Source organism: Adiantum capillus-veneris, chromosome 13 (genome assembly GCF_014529385.1).
Source record: "Adiantum capillus-veneris isolate H3 chromosome 13, ASM1452938v2, whole genome shotgun sequence".
Lineage (NCBI taxonomy): Eukaryota > Viridiplantae > Streptophyta > Polypodiopsida > Polypodiales > Pteridaceae > Adiantum > Adiantum capillus-veneris.
The window spans coordinates 115,123,651-115,145,909 of NC_140943.1; the positions used below are offsets into that span (position 1 = coordinate 115,123,651).

Consider the following 22,259-nt stretch of genomic DNA (forward strand, 5'->3'; position numbering starts at 1 on the left):
GTGTGTGTGTGTATGTGTCCTTTGCCGTCTAGCATGGGTAGCTCCTCCGGCTCCACTCGCTTGCCACCTTCTAAGACCATCTGCTGCAAGCCATGATCTCCTGCCTATTCTCCAACTGTCCTACGCCTTTTCCCCTCCCTTCCAAAACGAAAGCATCTCCTATGATTCTACATTTTAGGGAATTTTTTAAAAATCGTAGGGCCCGCTGGCAAGCCGTGGCCCTCCCCCCACATGCAACCCTTGGCATCTGGAATCTGCCTCGACACCTGCAAGCTACTCTTACTCCGCCCCCCCCCTCCCCATTTTCACCTTCCACTTTTTTTCCCTTCAGCGACAGAGAACCTTGGGTAGATACCACCAATAAAGATGACATATTGGTATTTCCACTCAAACAAATGGGCCTAGAATCATCACTACATACTCTCCATACTTGCTCTCCAATAAAGAAAACTTGTTTCTTTACTAGATACCCTGGAATATCCCCTTGTCCACGTAAAACCCCCCCTCCACATAAATCCCCATGTATGTAGTGCATTGCCGCCCTCCCCTACTGCTGCCTCTGTCGCACCTTCCCCCCACATGCTATCCCCACATTAGCGTGCACGTCGAATCTCCCTCCCTCTCTCTCTGTCTCTCTCTCTCTCTCTCATACTGTGAGGTGTATGAGAGAGACGAGTGAGAGAGATGTGATGCCTAGAGAGAGACGAGAGTTCTCTCATACTTTGTTGTGTATGAGAGAGAGAGAGAGAGAGAGAGAGAGAGAGATCTACCGATGGGCGGTTTTGACTAGAAGGGGGGACATGCGCCACCTGTCCCAAACTCCATCCTCCGCCTTCGTTCCAAACGGGATCATCCTACGATTTTCGTAAAATCGTTCATACTTAAAGCAAAAATGTGCAGGACATACCCGTATTACGCAAAAAGCGCTAAACGCATCCACGTGGCATACATAAATAGACGCTATCGTTTGATTACTGCAGATATAATTTCCTCGCGCACAGGAAGACGAGTTGAGGCAAAACCAGGTATGATCCTCATCCGCTTCGATCCCTCTGGTGGGCGTGCGCGCGTGTCTGTGTGTGCGTCCGGGGAGAGAGAGAGAGAGAGAGAGAGAGAGAGAGAGATAGAGAGATTCTTTGTCCAGATATTGAAAATGTCGAGCAGTCCGATGAGGATGTTGATGATCGTGCTTGGCCTTGTCCTACTTCTGTCGGCTGCAGATGCAACAACCACATGGAGTTTATGCAGTATGTCTCTTCAATCGCATCCTCCGTGTTTTTTCCAAGAACAGAAAAGAAAGGAAAGCAATAAATTCTGTTCTTAGATGACATATTAGCTCTGTTTGGTGGTGGCTAAGCCTTTGATCTATTTTTTTTCATTATTTAACGGCTCACCTGCTCAAGCGTGAATGGGGATGGAGGCTTGGATCCAGCGTAAGTAGACTGACAGAGTCCGAACTTAGGCATTACATACATCATACATTTGCTGGTGCCCGCAGCTTCAGCCATAGTGCCAGCCTGTTCCCACGCCAACCCTATCTGCACTTCCTAGCCACTTCTGTACCAACCCTCTGGCAGTTCCCTTTTGGGATTTGGTGAGCCTCACTTTAAGCTGGGTTTGCCTCAAAAGTTTCATAGATATGAAGAGAGCCAGTGGTTTGTCAGTATTCAGTTGTCTTTACAGTTTGGGGTTCTCTTGAGAGAGAGAGAGAGAGAGAGAGAGAGAGAGAGAGAGAAAGAGAGGCAAATTATAGTGCCGCCCTGTTCCTGCTCATCGCACCAACCCCGCCACCTGCTTGTGTTCTCTGCAGCCTGTGCAAGCTCTAAACCCTACGCAAGCCCCTCCCTTTACCGCGACCTTGTAGATTCCTGCTCGTTGATGCCTTGTCCCCATCAGAACTGCCTTGCCGGTTCTCCTTCGTGCCGCCTGCCACCCTTTGCAATGCCAGATTTGTGCCCTTCCCTTGGCTTAACCCCTGTCTCCTTCCATGGTGCTGCATCACCTCCATCAACACGGAGCCCGTCAGGACGGCTGTCTCTGCCCGGATTAGTCTTGCCTGCGCAACTTCGCCTCCCACACGAGCTCTCCTTCTCCTAGTGCTGTAGACTCCCTAGCAGTTGTTCGGTGTTTCTCCCTATGTGGTCCTGCTGGTTCATTGGTGCTATGCATGTTTCGGGTTTGGTTTCTTTCTTTCTGTTCTTTTGCTTTTCCCTTTCCTTAATTTCCTATTTGTTCTTGCTTTTGTGTTTGTGTGGGTGTGTACATGTGTGTTCTTTTTGTTGTCTTCTCAGGGCTAGCTTTTTTTTGGGGGAGGTGGGGGGGCGTGAGTGCGTGGAAGCTTGTCCTTAGAGTTTGTGTGGATGTGTGTTCTTTTTGTTGCCCTTTGAGGGCTTGCTTTTGAGTGGGTATGTGTGTGTGTGAAAGCTTGTCCTTAGAGTGTGTCTTGTTTGCTTTTTCGTTTCTGTTGCTTTTGTTTTGTTTTGTTTACTTTCCTCCTTTGTTCATTGGGGTTGTTGGGGTTTTGTTGTTTTGGCTTGGGTTGCCGTTGTGGCTTGTTGGTTGGTGGGTTGTTTAGTGGTTGGCTAGCTGCTGCTCTACCAAGATTCTTGAGCTGGTTGTCACCTGGACGCTGTTTCATAGCTCCCTACATTGTCTTCCTGGAGTTCCCTATCCAGCTATGGTCTTCAAGAGCTGGACTGCTCTTTATTGTAAATGATAGCTCCTTGCTAGTTCGAGTATAGTGCTTTGTTACTCACCTTGTGCCATTCTCTTGCAGTTTCCTGGTGATGTCAACTATCTCTTCCCCCTGATATTAGTCACTGGTTGCTAGCCCTTCGATTCCTCCATTACCTCTTGTTGGCAAATTTTACCAGTTGGCTGACACTAGCCCGATGCCGAATGGCTTATTGTCATCTTCACTGCTGGTGGTTTTTGGTGGCTTAGATCCTTGATTTGCAATTGCGGACTAGGCTTTTGGTGGAGGTGCCTATGAAACTGGCTCGTAGGGCGGTAGACTTTGGCTTTCACCCGATCATTACTTTAACTTTACGACACAAAGGAACTTCACGAATAAGCCTGTGACTGGGATTCAATACTTCAAGACATTTCACGACTTGGTAGCTAGAGCGCTCCCGAGAAAATAGCGACACCCTGGCTCCAAAGACTGGCGCCCCTTTCGGTGTTTCTTTATTCTTATTACATTTGAGAAAAACCTGTAAACTTCTACAAGCTGTCCCACTTTTATCGAGTTGAAATTCCTCTACTCTTAACCCGATTTCGGCAACATAACCATAGTAGAAGTCTCCACGGACAAAATCCCAAGTACACGGCAACTTTCCACGCACTTTAAAGGACTTCACAAAACATGGCGAGAAATTGCAGCACGTTGAATTCTCCGTTTTGCACCCCAATTCGCGTGCCGATCCCCAATTCGCGTGCCGATCACTTTTGTGGATAGCTCGCGAGCTCTCGCACCTGTAGGGTCACTTGTTGTAACAAACTGCTGACGTATCAAAGCCCTGAAGAATGGAGCTAACTTGCAGATTCTGGCAGAGGGGCCTAAACCCTAAGAAGAACAAGTAACAGAAGAAGTCCTACCGACTTATGGGGACCCCGTCCGATGGGGCCCTAGTGACATAAAGGATTAAAATTAAGCAGGATCCGCACACACACACCCGCACACACGCAAAAACTGATAACGTGGCATATTTTTGAAAATTGCGCTTGCATGATGACGTGGCAAGTTGTACAGATGTCCGCGTTTTGCGTTGGCTGATGACATGGCAGGCTGTACGGATTTTCGTAAATTACGTTGACAGCTTTTTGGCTTTGCTTTTGAACCAGGAGCTTTTGAGTTTGAAGGCTTTTTACTATAATTGCTTTTCAGGCCAAGGGCCTTTAAATATGAGGTTAGGGCTCATTCTCTGGCATGCTTCCTGGAGAAGGTGCAGAGTTTGGAGTACCGGCTTGTATTATGTTGATGCAATATAAAGAAATACCAAAAGGGGCGCCAAGGTTTGGGGCCAATACTCTCTGGGGTGGAATTTCGCCACTCCGTATCGCGTGTCATCTCTTTCTCTCTCTCTCTCTCTCTCTCTCTCTCTCTCTCTCTCTCTCTCTTTCTCTCTTTCAGTTCAACTGCTATTGAAGTGCTAAAAGTCTATTAGTCTGTTCTTTTCTATTGGCACGTGGTGCCTTTCTTGTGACAGTGATATCAGAGCATCAGGCGTCTGCTTTTCTGAAAGCATACCGGTCCTACAAAAGAGTAGACAGAGCTATTGGAATTTTATTTGAGGGATCTTCGCCCCCCAACCCGGACTTATTAGCCACTCCCACCTTTACTTCATCGCGCATCGGGCGCGCTCCCGTCTTCACCGCTCATGTCTTACAGGGCATAAGCCATAAAGATCACTTACAAGAGAAGGATCCAAGATTTGTTTTGAGGTTGTGCTTTTCTCAAAGGCAGTGCTATGCAGATGTTGATAGCTACCAAGCAGCACACTTCCAAGTACTTGGCAAGCTTTCAAGAAAATTTTTGCCCGAAGTTGTATGGTTTCCATGGCAACATAACCACAGTAGAAGTCTCCACGGACAAAATCCCAAGCACACGGCAACTTTCCACGCACTTTAAATGACTTCACAAAAACTGGCGAGAAATTGCAGCACGTTGAATTCTCCGTTTTGCACTCCAATTCGCGTGCCGATCACTTTTGTGGATAGCTCGCGAGCTCTCGCACCTGTAGGGTCACTTGTTGTAACAAACTGCTGACGTGTCAAAGCCCTGAAGAATGGAGCCAACTCGCAGATTCTGGCTGAGGGGCCTAAACCCTAAGAAGAACAAGTAACAGAAGAAGTCCTACCGACTTATGGGGACCCCGTTCGATGGGGCCCCAGTGACATAAAGGATTAAAATAAAGCAGGACCCGCACACGCACACTCGCACACACGCAAAAACTGATAACGTGGCATATTTTCGAAAATTGCGCTTGCATGATGACGTGGCAAGTTGTACAGATGTCCGCGTTTTGCGTTGGCTGATGACGTGGCAGGCTGTACGGATTTTCGTAAATTATGTTGACAGCTTTTTGGCTTTGCTTTTGAACCAGGAGCTTTTGAGTTTGAAGGCTTTTTACTATAATTGCTTTTCAGGCCAAGGGCCTTTAAATATGAGGTTAGGGCTCATTTTTTGGCATGCTTCCTGGAGAAGGTGCAGAGTCTGGAGTACCGGCTTGTATTATGTTGATGCAATATAAAGAAATACCGAAAGGGGCGCCAAAGTTTGGGGCCAATACTCTCTGGGGTGGAATTTCGCCACTCCGTATCGCGTGTCGTCTCTCTCTCTCTCTCTCTCTCTCTCTCTCTCTCTCTTTCTCTCTTTCAGTTCAGCTGCTATTGAAGTGCTAAAAGTCTATTAGTCTGTTCTTTTCTATTGGCACGTGGTGCCTTTCTTGTGACAGTGATATCATATCATCAGGCGTGTGCTTTTCTGAAAGCATACCGGTCCTACAAAAGAGTAGACAGAGCTATTGGAATTTTATTTGAGAGATCTTCGCCCCCCAACCCGGACTTATTAGCCACTCCCACCTTTACTTCATCGCGCATCAGGCGCGCTCCCGTCTTCACCGCTCATGTCTTACAGGGCATAAGCCATAAAGATCACTTACAAGAGAAGGATCCAAGATTTGTTTTGAGGTAGTGCTTTTCTCAAAGGCAGTGCTATGCAGATGTTGATAGCTACCAAGCAGCACACTTCCAAGTACTTGGCAAGCTTTCAAGAAAATTTTTGCCCGAAGTTGTATGGTTTCTGACATCTTCCTTCGGAGTGCAACTTCTGGCAGAGTGGGGTATCCTGAAATGCTTGCCATGGAAACCCTAGCGGATTATAACTTGAAATTTCTCGACATCTCTCAGTAGATGTCTCTTCACGAGCAGATGACCTTGGAGATTCAGTGCGATTGCTATCTTGGGCCTACCATCACCGCCAACGAAAACACTGTTTGCCGCTGATGGACCATGCTGTGCTCGGCTACGACCTTATGGAATGAACCTAACCCTAATTTTTGGTGCAGGTTTCAGGATGGAAAGTCAGTCGACTTTTCGAGCTCAAGTGAGGTCGAGATCGCTTTTAAGTTTGAAATCTGTGGTGATCCTGTTTGGAATTTGTTTGAAATGGATGGTATCTGTTTTGAACCTGTCTTGGTGCCGTTTTGAATTGTTTGACTCTGGTTTTAATATTGGTTTCAATGATTGGTGATTTTACTCCCGGGTGTAGTAGTGAGAAATTACGTCTGAGAATGCTTGTTCATACTCATGGCCCGGACCCTTGTGGTTATTTGCGGGAGGAGTATTGAATGATTGAAAAGTGTTGTTTTTTTAAAACTCATGGTCCGGACCCTTGTGGTTATTTACGGGGGGAGTATTGTTGTTGTGACTCCCGGCCCGGACCTGGATGGTTATGCGGGAGGAGTATTAAGAAGTCTGAGCAGTGGTTACTCTCAGCACCTCTAAACGACGCAGGCTGCGGTCTGGGGTGCATTTGGTTGTAAAAGGCCTCTGTATCTCCCGGCCCGGACCTTTTTAGGTTATGCGGGAGGAGTGATGAAGGAGTCGTTGAATATCTCCCGGCCCGGACCTTGTTAGTTTATGGGGGAGGAGTGTTCATCGGCGACATTATCTTTCTATGTCTTGTAACATGCATTTGTGCTGCATTGTGATGTGCCAATTACTAAAAATTCCTAATTGGATGAGATTGCCTTGGTATGTAATTTTAGTGCATCAAATCACCCGTGGAAGATCAATACGGTCTGGGTGTGATGGCTAATTTTACTACGCCGGAATATCAAGAGTTTCAATCTGGACGAAAGGAGAAGCTAACTCCTTGATCAAAAGAGCCAAAAGGAGAAGCTAACTCCTTGATCAAAAGAGCCGAAAGGAGAAGCTAACTCCTTGATTAAAAGAGCTGAAAGGAGAAGCTAACTCCTTAACAAAAAGAGCAAATTGATTGTCCCTTGGAATGACCCTCGGAAATTTCTGAGTTAACTTGAGTTGTTTTGCAGATATGCTGTAATCACGGACGATTACTCTCTTTCATAAAAGGGGAGATGTACAAACTGCTGACGTGTCAAAGTCCTGAAGAATGGAGCCAACTTACAGATTCCGGCCGAGGGGTCTAAACCCTAAGAAGAACAAGTAACAGAAGAAGTCCTACCGACTTATGGGGACCCCATCCGATGGTGCCCCAGTGACAAAGGATTAAAATAAAGCAGAACCCGTACACACGCAAAAATTGATGACGTGGCAGATTTTCAAAAATTGCTTTGGCATGATGACGTGGCAAGCTATACAGATTTTCGCGTGTTCCGTTGGCTGATGATGTGGCAGGCTGTACGGGTTTCTGTAAATTACGTTGGTAGCTTTTTGGCTTTGCTTTTGAACCAGGAGCTTTTGAGTTTGAAGGCTTTTTACTATAACTGCTTTTTAGGCCAAGAACCTTTAAATATGAGGTTAGGGCTCATTCTCTGGCATGCTTCCTAGAGAAGGTGCAGAGTATGGAGTACCGGCTTGTATTGTGTTGATGCAATATAAAGAAATACCGAAAGGGGCGCCAAGGTTTAGAGCTAATACTCTCTGGGGTGGAATTTCGCCACTCCGTGTCGCGTGTCGTCTCTCTCTCTTTCAGTTCAGTTGTTATTGAATAATTGAAGTGCTAAAAGTTTGTTCAGTCTGTTCTTTTCTATTGGCACGTGGCGCCCGTCTTGTGACACTTGTCCCTTAAATTAGACGAAATTCTTCACGGGAAATCTCTCTAAATTGTCTTGTACAAGCACCCAATGCTTTCCCTAGGTTCCCTTGGCAAATAAACGATCCAAACGCTTTCACTAACCCTCACCAAGCTGCCCAAACCTGTCCATGGCTGTAATTGTAGGTTTTTGACCCAATTTTGCCAGCATAACAACGCAAAAATCCGTGTAGGTCAAAAGCACACGTCAAGGACACTTTCCCTTGCAGTATGGAAGCTTTCCACTAAGCTGTAGGTCAATTTCAACATGCTGTAATTCCCTGTTTTGTCACTGTCAGGTGCCCAAAGCCCTGTTTAAGCATCCCACGGCTTTCTTGAGGCTCCCCCTGCAATGCCCTGTAGTTTAGGTGCGAAACCCTAAGCCTACAAAAAAACACAGCAGGCTGTAATTTTCTGTTTTGAATCATTTTGGGCAGAGCAAACGCGTCTACGCGTGTGTCAAGACGCTCCTGCACGCAATGGGACAGTTCCCTTGTAAATTGGACAAGTTTTTACGCAAGAAAACTCTCCTTTTTTGCATTCCTTCACGATGGACTGTGCGTACCCGAAGGAGATTAGCAATTAGCTAATCCGGTTTCTGTACAGAAGGCTCTTGCCTTGGCAAACGCGCATAAAACCCCCAGAACTGTACATGGTCATCTGAGGAGCCCAACTAGAGGGGCATTGCCATATGTGCAAAGGAAGGAAGGAGGGAGAGAGAGAGAGAGAGAGAGAGAGAGAGAGAGAGAGAGAGAGAGAGAGAGAGAGAGAGAGAGAGAGAGAGAGAGAGAGAGAGTGCAAAGGAAGGAAGGAGAGAGAGAGAGATGAAATCATATATTAACGACTTTAAAAGGCCAAAATGACCTATGAGACCAATCTGTTACAAACTGGTGAATCTGATACCATGTATAGGTATAAAAAAGAAGAGATACTAAAATGATTCTAGAAGTGCTACTAGCTAGGACTGTATGGGGTATGTGTGACCACTGCTGTGAAGCTCGTTTCTCCTCTCCTCAATCGTGGGGTTCGATCTCCCTAGCTCCAATGCTCGATCAATGAGTACCGCTGGTGTGTGTATGAGCTGAGCTTTTTTTTTTCAGTATCTGGTGTGAAGAAATCAATATTTCGTCTCTGGTGTTGTCTCTCTCAAGATCTTCTCGGTAAACTCTGTGTAACTCAAGTAGATACAGTCCAAGATATCTCTGGTCGCGATAGCTCATGATACTAGAGAAGGTTCTGAAGCCCTCTCTAAATAGACAGTGGAAGTGATCCCGTATCTTGTAATACATTGTGCACTGACATATATAATGCATCTGCGTCTGTGGCTCTATATGGCATAGGCGGGCCGCGGCACATCTGCTTGTATTTGGGATCCTTTTAGAGCTCGAGTTCATGGAGGGAGGCGAAGCAGCCTCAACTTAGTCTGACTCAGGTGGATTTGAGGTGTTCTGGCTCGCTCCCTGCGAAGTGAAATTCTCTCTGTCCGTAGTAGAGCGGCAGTGGATCGGTGGACCGGTCGATCTATACATCAGAGTTGCGGAAGCATTTGCATAGGGGAGGAGTTCTCAGCGCCCGACCAAGCATGGAGTTTAGGCTATAGGCCGGAATGCATCCAGAGGTACCTAGCGACTAGTGCTACCCCTGAATGGGTGTTATGAATGAAAGCGCACTCAAGAAAAATATAACATTGTGAAGGGTGAATATATGTGTACACCGTGTTGGGGAAAGAGAGAGAGAAAGAATATAGTGGAGAGTGAAATAGAGTGCACAGAGACATGAGAAGACGACAACAGAGAATCTTTAAATGCCCATCTAAATGGAACAGGCAACCATGTATTAATGCAATGACAAAATGTGGGTATACCATAACATCAAAAAGATTATAACAAAACAACTAGCAGAGCACCGGATCTTGTGTAGGGATTGACCAGTCCACCCATCCACTTCCGCTCTACTACGGACAGAGAGAATTTCACTTTGGTGGGAGCGAGCCAGAATACCTCCAATCTACCTGAGCCAGAGATAAGTTGAGGCCGCTTCGCCTCCCTCCATGAATCTGAGCTTTGAAAGGATCCCAAGTACCAGCAGGTAGTAGGGTATTAACACCAACCATACAAGTTTCGGCGCCACATCTCTTCGATGCCTAGCACCGGGTGTTTATGCAAAGCCAAGGCAAAATCCCCGACGCGTTAGCCGTGTAGGTCATGCAACCCCCGACGCACTAACCCTGTAGATGAGCCTAACAAAAAGAAGTAGACCTAGGCAACACCCCCGATCCAGCAAAGTCCCAAGTCAACGACCCTTTAGTCTAAGGCTAAGCGATGTAGCTAATCCTAGTCTTGTAGCGACGCTGCCATGAGAAACGCATAACACATGAGTCCAATCACAATAGCACTTCTCAGATGCACAAACAATCTTTCTCAAGCAGTTAGACTGTACAGAGTCTCTACCCTTACACGTCTGCCATAAACCATCCATTTCACTTCATGATCTAATATCAAAACCATAGACCATAATCCAATCACATCACACGGGCGAGCACTCCAGCCGACTTGGGGAAGGCATGACCAATCCTGCATATTCAATTTAGGACATAACATGGCTGCAAAAATTTCTGCATTTACTATCTAAAAAAAAAACCATGAGCCACATCGGCTTCCACCATAAAATTTCAACCATAATTCATGAGGGAATCTTTGCCTTTGACCATAAATCATAATCACACCGAACAAACTCCCACACTTGGAGTTCATCTCCTTCAATCAATCGGAGTCTACACACATGTGACCTTAAGAAGTGATTCTTCCATGCATAAAAAGAGTTCGACCAACAGCTAATCATGATATAAAAATCCATTTTTTACAATATCCAACCATACAAAGTTTATGCATCAGATTTGAACTTCACACCTCTAGCATATAGAGTTAGTTTTGACGTAGAAAGGTGGAAAGCAGTCATAACCATGCATATGAGGCATCCACATCAATCCATGAGTCCCCAGACATCATATGATAACATTTCAACACCATAAACATGATGCAAAACAGCTTCGACCTTTAGGTCAACCATAAACCATAACTTCACACATATGCAACAAACAAATTTTTGGTATTTTCGGGAGTATGTAAAACATGCAATTGAAAGTATTTGACCTCAAACCAATGCGTCAAGTTCAGCTTTATAATATAGACTATCACTCTATCACATCACTTTGAACATATGGTATTCACACAACAAACGGTAACCCCAAAAGAAAGCCACTTTATTCATATCTGCTTATGCGGTTTGGAATGTTCAACCATATACTCCCAAATAAGTTTATGTTTATCTAATAATTGAAATTAACTCACCAAAACAAACCATAAAACATATCGAAATGGCTCGATTAACTCACAACGTCATATGGTACCCCCCCCGTGGTAGCACTCCTACGCTTGTAGGTAAAAATTGGTTTTAGAGTGATTAACTCGCATTCCCGAGGTGATAACAAAGACCTAAATTCATTCATCACCAAGTTTCATCAATTTTTTAATTGGTTAAGTGGGTTTGTCCATCCGGTAAATCTATACGGTGGTTCTTCAAGGAGCCTGGAGTCAAAAATTTTGGTTAAGTGTAGTGGGCAGCAAACTGTTTTTTGACCATATCTTTTAGCTTGTGCGTGTTTTTCACATGACACCAAAGAGAGAATATGTTTCAATTGATGTGTTTTATCTCTGGTATAAAGGGTTCGGGCTGATTCATAATGGTTTGTGATTTATGACCAAAACAATGTTCTTACCGTTTTTATGACGTGAAATAAAAAGCGCTTTTTATGCACGTACGTGATCATAAATGCATCATGTGGATAAATTAACGTGTTAAACATGATGAAATATTTAGGGACAACTTCGTATGTACTCGGTTGATCCATACATGTATTCGTATGCAAAAAAACAATCACCCAGAGAATGACTACGTAGAAAAACGACATAGAGAGAGAGATGATGACTATGGTTTAGGGCTTCTCACCGTGCTTTAGAATTGATTAGGGGCTGTTGAAAGGCTTCTTGTTCTTGATGACTATTCTGAACTTATGAAGGTATATATTGATTAGAGGCTGTTGAAAGACTTCTTGTTTTGCCACGAAAGCTTCCAGAGAGCACGTACACCGTGAAACGAGAGAGAAGATAATAAGCAAGTATCCTTCTTCTTTTCGAGAGAGAGAAAAGAACTTATGGAGATGGTGATGAAGAGCTTGTACCACTCTGTATAATAGATACGTATAGTCTTGCGGTAGTAGATGCAACAGACGGGAGCCGAGAGATGGCTTGAAGATAAGAGCTTGAGGGAGAGGTTGAGGAGAGAAGATAACTCTGACGTCAAGGCAAAAGAGCTTCCGCTTCTGAGAGTTTGTGTTTTTAAAGTAAAGGGAGAGGGGTTTTTATATAAGCTGTCAAGGCCAAAATCACAAGCTAAGAATAGAGTGAAGCAAAGAGAGATAAGTTTGCGCATGTTTGCGTTTTTTTTTTTTTTTTTGGACACGGATTCTAATGCTCGATATCGAGTCTCTGAGAAGAAGTTTGGTTTCCAAGAAAAGAGTTCTAAACTAAACTCCTCCTCTCTCTTTTCTAAAAAGACATTTTCTTTTTTAAAACAAGCCTTTGCTTTAGGTGGTCAATTCTCCCACCTATCATTCAATTTTTATAGCAAAATTGACCATCCCAGCGTATCTGGCAAACTAATGGAAACCGTAGCTAGACTATGTCACATCGTAATGTTTCGACATAATTATGACTTTTTCGTACTGTCCCGACGTATTTACGATACCGCTTTTTATATATATCTCGTAAAAATCATGTTTGGTCTCGTTTTTACTCCAGGTGATCATTTTTAAATCTTAGGGAGAAATTAATATTTTTATATTTAGGTCATCATAAAAGGCACATTGCTTTTAAAACACTGAAAAGCACGAAAAGCTAAAAATAGCGGATTTTTTCAAAACTGAACCAAACGTCCGTCTAACCTACTGAAATATAGAATCGATCCTGCTTTTCACTTTACAACCTTCCAATACTGTCAATCAAGCATCTTAAGTCAAAACTTGACGAAATAGATATTGAAAGTTATTTTTCTTATTTTTAGAAGAGACCCAAAAATTGGGGATCTTACATCCTCCCACACTTCAAAAATTTGAGGTGTCCTCACCTCTACATGAAATCTAGATAATTTAGTTTCGTTACATCATCATGTTCCCAAGTGGTATCTTCCTGAGGATACGTTGATCATTTAACAAGGTGTTCAATAATGGTCCGATTACGTAGAGGCTTGGTTTTGTTCTGAAGTGTTGCTTCGGGATATACTTCAAAAGTTCTGTCAGTAGATGTAGATAATAGAGAATCATCAAGAATATGTCGAGAATCAGATACATACTTCTTGAGTAAGCTAACGTGAAAAACATCATGTACCGAAATGGGAGTACCTGTAACAAACAAATCTCTTACTCAAGAATGGTATGACTCAGACGCCAACGAAGAAATATTCCAGTCAAAGATCGTAAAGACATACTCAAGGAATGGAACAACTATACCATATTGGTGGAAGGATATCACAATGGATATTACCGAGTGCATTTTTGTTAGAGCCACCAGGGTTTATTAAAAACTTCGAGACACCTTGTAGACTTTCGGAAACCCAAAGTTTTGTGATATAGTAATTGGGTTAATTTATTCATTATTCCTTCTCCTATTTTCTTCTCATCTTATTTTTTAATGTCTATTCTATTTGATTTGAGGACTCCGAACGTGATAGAATATTTTACGAAGTGTGACCTTGGTGGATATGGTGCAGTAAGTTACCATGCCTCCTAGAAGAAATGCGGCTGCTGCTAACACAAATGTGCCTATTGTTCCTCAACATACCATCTTCGATAGAGACATCGATGTTATGCTTCGCAAGTCTCAACCTGTGAATTTTAGCGGGGAAAACAAAGATGTAGGCAAAGTTCTTAAAGATTGGATTGAGTGCATGGATGACTACTTTGACTTGGCTCATTCGTCCGCAGTAGAACAAAGCTATCATCGTTAAGTTCAAACTAGAGAAACAACGTTGGTGGAGAGACCATTGCACAGAAAACAATGTTGATCCTAATGCTGCAACTTTGGATTATCTTAAGACCCAACTTAAGAAGAACGATCAGAACAAAGTTTATCATTCAGACCGTATGAATTAGTTTTTTGACTGTACTCAAGGAACTAGAGATCTAGAATTATACTAGCAACATTTCTTAACCCTTGTCAAGTATGCCTAGCAGGGATGACTCAAGAGGTTAAGGTAGCTCAATTCGTGTCAGGGCTACATAATTCTATAAAGACTAGACTTCAGAGTCTTCGTCTTCGTCTTACCAATTTTGCAAATGTCCTTGATGCAGGCAAACCCATTGAAATAAAGTTATCTACTACCGGAAAGAGGAAACCAGAACCTGTTCCTGTTCGTGAAATTAAAAGACCTCGTTCCGAGGAGGAACAAAGATCTGGAAATCTACAGCAAAGAAGAGAGAACTTATTACGTATGAAAGCTACGTAATAAAGATGCTCCACAAATGAAATGGGAATGCATATCCATGGATTTCATTACGAGGACTTTCTACATCTCTGGGATATGACTCTATTTTTGTTGTTGTTGATATGCTTACAAAAATGGCCACATTTATTTCCAGTCAAAACAACATTTATAGCTAAGGATATAGCTCAAGTCTTCATGAAAGGTGTTTTCATGTATCACGGTTCGTGATACAAAGTTCATCTCTAATTTTTGGAAAGCATTATTCTCAGCTATAGGAACCTAATTAGCCTTTAGTATTGCTTATCATCCTCAAACTGATGGGCATACAAATCATTGAAGACATGTTGAGAGCTTATTGTATGCATGAGCAGAGTAAATAGACTTGATATTTGCATTAGTATGTCCTAATGATTTCAAGAAATTCTGAATAAAGTCGAATCTTCAGGAGATGCCGGCAAAAGTGTCGAGAAAAAAATGAAGGCGGAGAGCAGCGCGCAACTGAAACGTAGGGAAAGCAGGCCGCCTTGGGGAACACAAACGAGGCTTGTAGTTGGTTGAGGCGCAGGCAACCGGCTATGTGCGCAGAAGCTGCTGTAGAAGGGACCTGTAAAAGATTTTTATACATATAACGTGAACATCAGCTCAGCAGCGAGTTTCCTTGGGTGAGTTGGTTACCGTGATGATTTCTGGTTGCGTCAAGCCAAGTTAGATCCTTGCTCAGGGATTTTTGGCTGCCCACGCAAGGGTTGGTCAGGGAGGACTGGAGCAGAATCTATAAAGATTCCACCCAATAAAATCAAGAACCTACCAGTATGTACCAGTAAGTAACATAAGTCCAAAAGGTAAGTAACATAAGTAACATAGCATTAGTAAGTCCAAAAGGTATAACTGTAAATTCATAATGTTCAGAACGAGTAATAAATCTTGTCTTTGGTATGTCTTCCTCCTTGATTTGGATTTGGTAATACCCCGACTTAAGATTCTTGATTGACAGTATTGGAAGGTTCTAAAGTGAAAAGCAAGGTCGTTTCCATATTCCAGTAGGTTAAACGGGCGCTTGGCTCAGTTTTGAAAAAAATCGTTTTTTTGTGCTTTTCGGTGTTTTTGAAAAGCAATGTGCTTTTTATGATGACTTAATTATAAAAATATTAATTTTAGTTTTCATCAGATTAAAAAAATGATCACTTGGAGCAAAACCTCGGGACTAAACGAGATTTCTACGGGAAATATTTTATAAAAAGCGGTACCGTAAATACACTGGGGCAATACGGAAAAGTCATAATTATGTCGTGACATTACGTTGTGGTATAGTCTAGCTACGGTTTCCATTAGTTGCCTAGATACTGCTTGGATGGTCAATTTTGCTGTAAAAATTGAATGGTAAGTGAGAGAGTTGACAATCAAAAGCAAAAGCGTGTCTTTAAGAAAGAAAGAGTCTTTTTAGAAAAGAGAGGAGTTTAGTCTAGAGCTCTTTTTTTGGAAGCCAAGCTTCTTCTTATAAATTCGAAATCGCGCATCGAAATCCGTGTCTTGAGAGCTTATATAAAGACCTCTCGCTTCACTTAAAAACACACTCTCTCGGAAGCGGAAGCTCTCTTGCCTTGACGTCGGAGTTGTCTTCTCTCTCTCAAGCTCTTACCTTCAAGCCATCTCTCAACTGCCATCTGTTGCATCTACTATCGCAAGACTATACGTATCTATTATACGCAGCGGTACAAACACTTGATCACCATCTCCATAAGCTCTCTCTCTCTCTCTCTCTCTCTCTCTCTCAAAAGTACTCTCTCTCTACTTGCTTATTATCTTCTCTCTCGTTTCATGGTGTACGCGCTCTCCGGAAGCTTTTGTGGCAGATACCTCTACATAGCTCTCATCACCGCTTTCTTGCGGCAAAGCAAGAAGCCTTTCGATAGTCCGTAATCAATTCTAAAGCATGGTGAGAAGCCCTAAACTCTTTAGTCATCATCTCTCTCTCTCTCTCTCTCTCTCTCTCTCTTTTTTGGTGTAGTCATCCTCTCGGTGATTGTTTTTTCGCATACGAGTACATGTATGGATCAACCGAGTACATACAAAGTTGTCCCATTATTATTTCATCATGTTTAACACGTTGATTTATACACATGATGCGTTTATGATCACGTACGTGCATAAAAAGTGCTTTTTGTTTCACATCGTAGAGGTAGTAGGAACATCGTTTTGGTCATAAATCACAAATCGTTATAAATCAACCGAACCCTTTATACCAGAGATAAAACGCATCAATTGAAACATTTTCTCTCTTTAGTGTTATGTGAAAAAAACGCACGAGCTAAAAGATATGGTCAAAAAACAGTTTGTTACCCACTACGCTTAACCAAAATTTTCGACTCCAGGCTCCTTGGAGAACCACTATATAGATTCACCAGATGGGCAAAGTAACTTAACCGATTGAAAAGCTTGATGAAACTTGTTGATAAATGAATTTAGGTCTTCGTTATCACCTCGGGAATGCGAGTTATTAATCACTCTATAACCGGTTTTTACCTACACGCGTAAGAGTGCTACCAAGGGGGGTACCGTATGACATCGTGAGTTAATGGAGCCGTTTTGATATGTTTTATGGTTTGTTTTGGTGAGTTAATTTCAATTATTAGATGGCCATAAACTTGTGCAGGAGTATATGGTTAAACATCCTGAACCGCATAGGCAGATAGAAATAAAGTGGCTTTCTTTTGGAATTACCGTTTGTTATGTGAGTACCATATGGTCAAAGTGATGTGATAGAGTGAGTCTATATTATGGAACTGAACTTGATGCATTGGTTTGAGGTCAAATACTTTCAATTGCATGTTTTACATACTTTCGAAAATGTCCAAAATTTGTTTATGCATATGTGTGAAGTTAATGGTTTATGGTTGACCTAAAGGTCGTAGATGTTTTGCATCATGTTTATGGTGTTGGCAATGTTATCATATGATGTATGGAGACTCATGGATTGATGTGGATGTCCCATATGTATGGTTATGACTGTTTTGCACCCCTCTAGGTCAAAACTAGCTCTACGTGCTAAAGAGGTGAAGTGCAGATGTGATGCATCAACTTTGCATGGTTGGATGTTGTCAAAATTGAGTTTTTATATCATGATTAGTTGCTGGTCGGACTCTGTATATGCTTGAAAGAATCACTTCTTAAGGGTTAGATGTGTGTAGACTCCGATTGATTGCAGGGGATGTGTTAAACTCCATGTTAAACTTCAAGTGTGGAAGTTGGTTCAGTGTGATTATGATTTATGGTTAAGGGCTGAGATTCCCTCATGGATTATGATTGAAAATTTATGGTGGAAGCCGGTATGGCTCATTGTTTTTGTTCTGGATTTGGTTATGCTGTTGAAATTTTTGCAGCCATGTTATGTTCTAAAGTGGTTATGTTGGATTGCTCATGTCTCACCCAAGTTGGGTGGAGTGCTCGTCCGTGTGATGTGATTGGATTATGATTTATGGCAGATGTGTAAGGATAGAGACCTTGTACTGTCTAATTGCTTGGGAAAGATTGTTTGTGCATGTGGGAAGTGCTATTGTGATTGGACTCATGTGTTATATTTCTCATGGCAGCGTTGCTACAAGACTAGGATCACCTACATCGCTTAGCTTTAGACTAAAAGGTCATTGACTTGAGGCTTTGCTGGATCGGGGGTGTTGTATAGGTTTACTTCTTTTTGTTAGGCTCATCTACACGGTTAGTGGGTCGGGGGTTGAATGACCTACATGGCTAACGCGTCGGGGATTTTACCTTGGCTTTGTCTAAACACCAGGTGCTGGGTATCGAAGAGGCGTCGCGTCTAAACTGGTATGGTTGGTATTGATACCCTATCACCTACTGGTATTTGGGATCCTTTCAGAGCTCGGGTTCATAGAAGGAGATGAAGCGGATAACTTATGTCTTGCTCAGGTAGGTTGGAGGTGTTCTGGCTCGCTCCCGGCGAAGTGAAATTCTCTCTGTCTGTAGTAGAGCGGAAGTGGATGGGTGGACCGGTCGATCTCTACACAGGGTCCGGTGTTCTGCTAGTTGTTTTGTTATAAACTTTTTGATGTTATGGTATACTCAGATTTTGTCATTGCGTTAATACATGGCTGCCTGTTTCATGTAGATAGGTATTTAAAGATTCTCTGTTGTTATCTTCTCATGTCTCTACGCACTTTATTTTACCTTTCACTATATTCTCTCTCTCTCTCTCTCTCTCTCTCTCTCTGCAATGCGCTGTACACATATATTCACCCTCCACAATGTTATATTTTTCTTGAGTATGTTTTCATTCATAACACCCATTCAGGGGTAGCACTAGTTGCTAGGTACCTTTGGATGCAGTCCGGCTCATGGCCTAAACTCCATGTTTGGTCAGACATTGAGAACTTCTCGAGACCCTATGCAAATGCTTCCGGTTATAGGGATATCCTAAAGCCTGATGCTAGTCGCGTTTGTTATGCATCATGCTCGCATTCATGCATGCTATTTGAGAAAATATATTGTATGCATGATGTATCTATAAGTGACAGTCGTTGGTGGTACTTGTTTGACTTGTCTTCTTGAGTGGCAGTGTTTGGTTTGACTTATGGTGAAGTGTTCAAACAAAGACGTTGTAATATCTTTGAATGCTTGTTTTGTAGTAACAAATGGCTCTCAGAGTGACGTCTGAATGCTTTAGCCAAGGGAATGAGGTTTTGGTCAACAATATAGCGACACGATTGTCTAGGGATGAAAGGGAACTCTTTTACTTAGAAATCAGGATCAATGGCTTCGGCATACTAGGAAGCACAACTTGTTGGAAGAGTGTTGATCGTAGTTACCTTACCCGTCACCAAGAACCTTTCCGTCGATTCTTTATCTATATTGACGACAGTCCAAGAGATTGGTTTTCCAATCTCTAGCAGAACACCGGACCTTGTGTAGGGATCGACCGGTTAGATTGTACAAACAATCTTTCCCAAGGAATTAGACTGTACACGGTCTCTACCCTTACATGTTTGTCATAAACCATCCAATTCACTTCATGATTTAATTCCAAAACCATAATCCATAATCCAATCATATCACACGGGTGAGCACTCCACCCGACTTGGGTGAGGCACGACCAATCCTGCATAACCAATTTAGGACATAACATGGCTGCAAAATTTTTTGCATTTACTAAATTCTAGACAAAGAACCATGAGCCACACCGGCTTTCACCATAAAATTTCAACCATAATTCATGAGGGAATCTTTATCCTTGACTATAAATCATAATCACACTGAACCAACTCGCACACTTTGAATTCATCCCATGCAAACAATCAGAGTCTACACACATTTGACCCTTAAGAAGTATTCTTCCATGCATAAAAAGAGTTCGACCAACAACTAATCATGATATAAAAACCCAATTTTTACAATATCCAACCATATAAAGTTGATCCATCAGATCTGAACTTCACCTCTCTAGCATATAGAGCTAGTTTTGACCTAGAGAGGTGGAAAGCAGTCATAACCATGCATATGAAGCATCCACAACTGCCGAATATTTACAGGTGAAGACTATGAAGGCAATCTTCCAGCAGTGGAAGGACCTGAAGGCGCCAGCGCCCTGTATTATGGCAGAGAAGAGCACACCCTATATTATTTTCCAAGTGTACCATCCTCTATAGCACTAGAGTGATCCTCTACAACATCCCAGGAGAAGTCGGGAGGGGTGTTTCTGTGTCAAGTTCAGTGGGGGGAAAACAAGAAGCAACATGATTCTTTGGTAGGAAAGACTCTTGTTAGGTGTACAATGCGAATGCAATGGACTGATGCATGGGACTATGCCGATGACGACGACGGTGACGACGACGACGACGACTCGATGGCTGAAATCTGTAGGCTTCTAATCGCTGAATTCGGGGACTGATTTGGTGGCTGAAAATGACTGTTTTGGCTGCGTTTTTATGGCTGAAAGTGGGGGAGCATCTGCAACCATCTTCGGGGGAAATTTGCTACGGTGTCGGAGGCTGAAAATCTGCGTTTCTTCAAAGGCTGAACTGCAGATCAAAAACGCTGAGAGGCTGAAAATGAAACGCTGAATATCTGCTGTTGGGCTGGCGTTTTTTGTGAGAGAACGCTGGCTGATCTGGTGGCGTTTTTGCAAGCCAAAACGCTAGGCCTTGTGGTGTTCCGGAGATCGGGCTGTATGGAATACATGCAATAGTATGGTAATAACTTGTTGAAAAGTATGTATTGCCTCTTTTTAATTGATATCTTTGGCCTACCAAGAGATTGTGGATGACTGCTAATGTCCCGAATCTCAAGGGAGGGAGGTAGATGTATAGTTTAGCGTCGGCTCATCTGGAATTCATGCACGGGAATGAGAAAGTGAGGAGACAGTGAGGCATGACCGTGTTTTGATGATCAAGCGTTTTGTCGGAATCATGTCAACTACCGATGTGGATTAAATTGATGCTTTTTGCGGGGTTTTTGGTCAGAATTATGCCAACCGCCAACAGGCTTGAGGTTCTGCCTTTGTTTTTGTTTTTCTTTTGGGCGTGGGGCGGGGGTTGTTTGTGTTGAGGCCCGAGGGTCTCCCAACTGTCTTTTTCAAAGCAAGTAATAGATTTGCATAACTGGTCTTTTGGGTCTCATTTAGGGTGGTTTAATAATTTTTTTCTTCCATCTGTTTGAAATTATGGCTCAGGTTCCACCGAGGACTACAGAGTGGCTGTTAAGGGCGTAACAATCAACCCGGATCCAGTTGTTAGAGGAAGTGAAGCACTTTTTGAGATCCCTGCTGTTGCAAGTAAGCTCTATTTTGTTTGTTATAACGCTGTACAAGGTGTTGTTTTGGTACCTGTGAAGGAGTTGGGGTACATGGGTTTTGTTCCCTCTGGCATTTCTTAGCTTTTTCTGTCTAGGATTAGAGATTGATAACTACAGTATTTGACATTGTCTGGTTGATTGAAAAAGAGGAGACAATTGAGGGCGGCAGCGTCACTATCCAGGTCTACTATTTGGGTATGCGGGTGCACACAGAGGAAGATGATTTGTGTGTGAGAACAAGCTGTCCCATTGCCCCTGGAGACTTCTCTATCGAGAGCAAGGAGGGTTTACCTTCTTACACACCACCTGTAAGCAATGCGCTTGAGCTTTTTGGGCACGACCATTTATATCTCCTTTAATTTACATGTTTACTTTTGGTCTGTGCAGGGTTCTTATAGGCTTGACATGCGTATCCATAACCTTGATGGAGACATGCTGACTTGTTTGAAGATCAACTTCAGGATTACGGCACCCGACACCTTCCTGGGATTCTGAACGGAGCGTTAGAAAATTTATGGAGTTGGCTTTTACTTGGGTTGTATATACTTTAACTGGTATATTTATACAGGATGATACCCTCAAATGTAACTTTCATTGAGGTTCTTCATACATGATGTCTAGTGCATAATGCTGTTCTGTTTAGGTCATGTGTTGCTAGCAATAAATATGTACTAATTGCCAACGTCTTTGCAAATTCGATAGTGTTTGAAGCCACTACCATTTCTTCTGCCATTCATTGTATGTAGTTAGGTGAAACATCACCTTAAATTTATGAGTAAGAAAACACCCAGAACCTGTGGCATGGAGGGTCCTGTGCCAGGGAGTACGGGCCCCCCGCCAGGGTGGTATCCGTGACCAGGCACGGGAGGGTAGGCTCACCTCTTCGGCCTGCCGGGAGGCAGCCATTATCTCGCCTTGACCCCCTTTGCTGCCCTTCAAGTTGGCTGAGGCCCACATGATCATCTGGCAAATGGTTGCTACCCATACAGTGTTCTTGGGCACAAGGTTAATTTGTGTGATATTTCTTGACTGCTCAATGGACTAATTGGGCTCTAATTGATATAATTTTCATTATAGCTTGAACTAAACAATTCTTCATTATAATGCTAGCACTGTGGAAAATTATGGGAGTACCTTG

The 22,259-nt window shown here is 43.0% G+C and overlaps 1 protein-coding gene across 1 annotated transcript; it reads left to right on the plus strand.

Moving 5' to 3' along the window:
* The first annotated feature begins 916 nt into the window (after positions 1-916).
* Positions 917-21,763, plus strand: LOC147444696 (uncharacterized). Its single transcript, XM_086527235.1, has 5 exons — positions 917-1,025; positions 1,145-1,247; positions 21,000-21,101; positions 21,269-21,429; positions 21,509-21,763. Exons 2-5 carry the CDS (start codon positions 1,154-1,156, stop codon positions 21,614-21,616), a joined length of 465 nt encoding a protein of 154 aa, XP_086383361.1. The 5' UTR covers positions 917-1,025; positions 1,145-1,153; the 3' UTR covers positions 21,617-21,763.
* Positions 21,764-22,259: the final 496 nt, after the last annotated feature.